Source organism: Nothoprocta perdicaria, unplaced genomic scaffold (assembly GCF_003342845.1).
Source record: "Nothoprocta perdicaria isolate Ctin4 unplaced genomic scaffold, notPer1 scaffold_252, whole genome shotgun sequence".
Lineage (NCBI taxonomy): Eukaryota > Metazoa > Chordata > Aves > Tinamiformes > Tinamidae > Nothoprocta > Nothoprocta perdicaria.
In genome coordinates, this window is record NW_020455480.1 from 262,944 (window position 1) to 266,051 (window position 3,108).

At 72.6% G+C, this 3,108-nt stretch overlaps 1 protein-coding gene across 1 annotated transcript in view; it reads right to left on the reverse strand.

Annotated features, from left to right (window-relative positions):
* Positions 1 to 1,015: 1,015 nt before the first annotated feature.
* The window catches only part of SIDT2 (SID1 transmembrane family member 2), a gene marked incomplete at its 5' end in the record, with an annotated part of 5,697 nt that continues 3,604 nt past the window's right edge, over positions 1,016 to 3,108 (reverse strand). The window contains 12 exons of the mRNA XM_026040295.1: positions 1,016 to 1,195; positions 1,269 to 1,382; positions 1,458 to 1,568; positions 1,648 to 1,753; positions 1,848 to 1,894; positions 1,986 to 2,062; positions 2,151 to 2,259; positions 2,333 to 2,469; positions 2,540 to 2,657; positions 2,732 to 2,855; positions 2,927 to 3,000; positions 3,082 to 3,102. Of these exons, the coding sequence (XP_025896080.1) occupies positions 1,133 to 1,195; positions 1,269 to 1,382; positions 1,458 to 1,568; positions 1,648 to 1,753; positions 1,848 to 1,894; positions 1,986 to 2,062; positions 2,151 to 2,259; positions 2,333 to 2,469; positions 2,540 to 2,657; positions 2,732 to 2,855; positions 2,927 to 3,000; positions 3,082 to 3,102 (1,101 nt within the window). The remainder of the gene's footprint in view (positions 1,196 to 1,268; positions 1,383 to 1,457; positions 1,569 to 1,647; positions 1,754 to 1,847; positions 1,895 to 1,985; positions 2,063 to 2,150; positions 2,260 to 2,332; positions 2,470 to 2,539; positions 2,658 to 2,731; positions 2,856 to 2,926; positions 3,001 to 3,081; positions 3,103 to 3,108) is intronic.

Below are 3,108 nucleotides of genomic sequence, written 5' to 3' on the forward strand. Positions count from 1 at the left end.
AGGCCGGCGCGGCGGCGGGTGATGTCAGCGCGGCCCCCGGGCCGCCCCCGGCCCTCCCTGGGGCCGCCGCTCCGGCCCCGCCACCATATTTGGGGAAAGACTCCGAAAGCCGGTGACTAAGGCCCGTGCGCGGAGCATTCCCCGCGTGCCTGGGCGCCGCGCGCGCGGCCCCGCGCCCCCCAACTTACTCCTTTTATAGGCAGGCGCCCGCGCGSGCGGGCAGCGCGGCTGCTTCGGCCCTGACTTCATGGCTGTGCCGCTGCCCTGCGCGCCTTCCCGGGGGCACCGAGCCCCGGGGGGACGAGGGCGCCCCAAGGAGCGGCCGCCCTCGCCCACTCCCTGCCTGCACCGGCCCCACGGTGCTGCCGACCCGCCAAAGCCACGGGGCCCCCGGCCGGGTGCCCTGCAGCCGGGCGCTGCCAGCAGCTCCYTGGGGACGCGGCCCCGGCCCCAACCCCATCTCCGGGGAGGGGATGCAGCGCAGGCTGCACGGGCAGCTCCGCAGCCACAGGACGGTGCCCGGCGCTGACCTCCCACCCGCCCAGGAGCAGCAGCGCTGCCGCCTGCGTCCTCCCCTGTCCCCCCAAGTCTCCGTAATGAGCAGCCTGTGAGAGGAGGGCAGGGCCGGTGCCCCGCAGCAGCTCCCCAGGGAGTGCGGACCCCACGGCAGCAGCTGGATCCGCAGGCGCCCTTGGGCACTCAGCAGGCCCGGGCGCAGGCTCAGGCGCAGGCTCAGCAGCTAAAGTGCAGACAGACACTTTAATGCATGTCACCTCCCGGCGGAGCCCGCCGCGGACAGCACTTGGCAGCTGCGTGCCGCGGACGGGCAAGTTAGAAAAAGAGTCGAAGTGGCCGCCGAGAGCTTGGGAGAGGCGCGAGGGGCTCGTGGCGCGGCTGGCGGAAGCCAGGCGCATGGTGCCAAGGAGCCGGCGCCACCTCGCTCTCGGTCGGCACTCCCGAGGCACTGAGGAGTCCCGGCACCGCGGTGGGCACCCCGCGGGGCCCGGCGGCACCCCGCGGCCCGGGGCGCTTGGCAGCAAGGCATGGCCCCCAGCGCGGCATCACCGCGCACGTGGGACAGGGACGGCGCGGCCGGCGGCAGCCCGGCACCTGCATCCTGCCCACGGGCCGCCTAGAACACGTAGATCTTGTCCCGCTGCACGCAGTCCAGGTCGTCGTCCAGCGTGAGCAGCACCTGCGGAGCCGCGCGGGAAGGCGTCAGCGGGCGCGGGTGGGGCAGGCGGCCGGGCGGAGCTGCCGGCACCTACCAGGAAGGAGCCGAACATGGCGATGGAGGAGAGGAAGTGCCAGATGTCGTGGTCGTCGAAGAAGTCGAGCAGGATGCAGTCGCGGTTGTGCTCACGGGACTCGGCCGGCGTTTTCTGTGCGGGCGGGCGCGGAGCTCAGCGTGCTGGCCCCGCGGGCGCCCGCGCATCGCCCGCCCGCCTGCCACTTACCTGCCAGGTGCTGAGGCCCTGGAAGAAGAAGAAGAGCGCGAAGCCCCACACCACGGAGGTGCAGACGATGCAGAGCAGCGGGATGAGCTGGATGCGCTCGCCGCTGCGCAGCTGTGAGGGTGCACAGGGCTGAGCACGCCCGCGGGCAGCCCCGTGGCGCCGCGCGCCCGTCCCGCCGGGCCCCGCGCACCTTCATGATGATGTAGAAGGCAAAGTAGAGCAGGAGGTTGCAGATGCCGATGGCCAGCAGGTAGGAGGCGAAGTCGTTGGGGCGCACGATGAGGCCGTAGGCAGCGCTGCGSGGGCGGCAGCGTCAGCTCGGCCCGGTGTCCCCGGGCCGCACGCYGCCGTCCCCCGGGAACAACAGTGCTGCACCGGCGGGGCACTTACAGCGACCAGTTGATGATGTTGCCCATGATGAGGAGCACCATGCGATCCTGCAAGGCGGGCGAGGGGCTGAGGGGCCGCCCCTGGGCGGGCGGGCAGCCCCGTGGGCCTGCCGCGGTGGCCACGGTCCCCATCACTCACCACGTACATGGGCCCGCTGCACTGGCGCACGCAGTCCGTGTAGAGCACGTGCACGATGCGGCGCAGGATGCCCGAGTCTGCGGGGAGGCAGGTGCAGGGGAGCCCCCGCGCGCTCAGCRCCCGCCGTGCCATGCGCCCGCGCCCGCCACCGGCCCCGGCCCTCACCCAGCTTCCAGCGCCCCATGTAGTAGAGCTGGGTGCTCAGCAGCAGCGTGGCCGTGATGTGGATGACGGAGAAGACGATCCAGAAGGCCGTGTTGCCCTTGCCGAACACCTGGGGGAGGGCAGGCTGAGCCGGGCGCGGCGGCAGCGCGGCGCCCACGGAGCCGCCCTGCGCCCGCGCTCACCACGCCGACCACGGAGAAGAAGATGACGATGGCCAGGCAGGCGTAGGCGCTGTAGGCGCTGGCGTTGATGTCCGGGTGCCGCTTCTGGTAGAGCTTGAGCATGCAGAGCCCGGCGATCATGTACATGAAGGAGGTGTCTGCGGCAGCGGGAGCGCTGAGCGGCCGCGCGGCACGGGKCGGTGTGCGCACGCCCGCCGCGCCGCTCACCGAACTGGAAGTTGGTGTAGTTGGGGCACACGTGGTAGCAGGCGCTCAGCAGCCCCTCCATCATGAGCGCCGTGCCCATGGCGTAGAAGAGGCCGAAGTGCTTGGGGATGCCGCACTCCTGCGGGCGGCAGAGCGGGGGCAGCGGCGGCCGCGGGACCCGTGGCGCGGGGCGCGCGGCGGCACCCGCCTTACCAGGGCGTGCGTGTCGTTGCGCAGGAGCGCGCGGTTGTAGTTGATCTCCCGCTGCAGGATGATGAGCAGGAAGAGCAGGCCGAGCAGGACGTAGCCCAGGTTGCTGAGGATGTTGTTGAAGGCGCTGGCGGGAGGCGCGGGGCCGTGAGCGCTGCGGCGGGGCCCGCGCGCCCTGCCCGCCCCGGCCCTGCCTACCTGAGGTTGCCCAGCGGGTGGGCGCAGAGGAAGTTGTAGTAGCAGATGTCCTGGTTGCCCGTGACGTTCACCACCTGCTCGCGGGCGGCGCGGCGTGGGCGYGGGCAGCCGGGCGGCGGCGGCGCGTGCGCGGCACACCCGGCGCTGCCCCTTACCGTCTGGTACGTGATGACGAGCTGGAT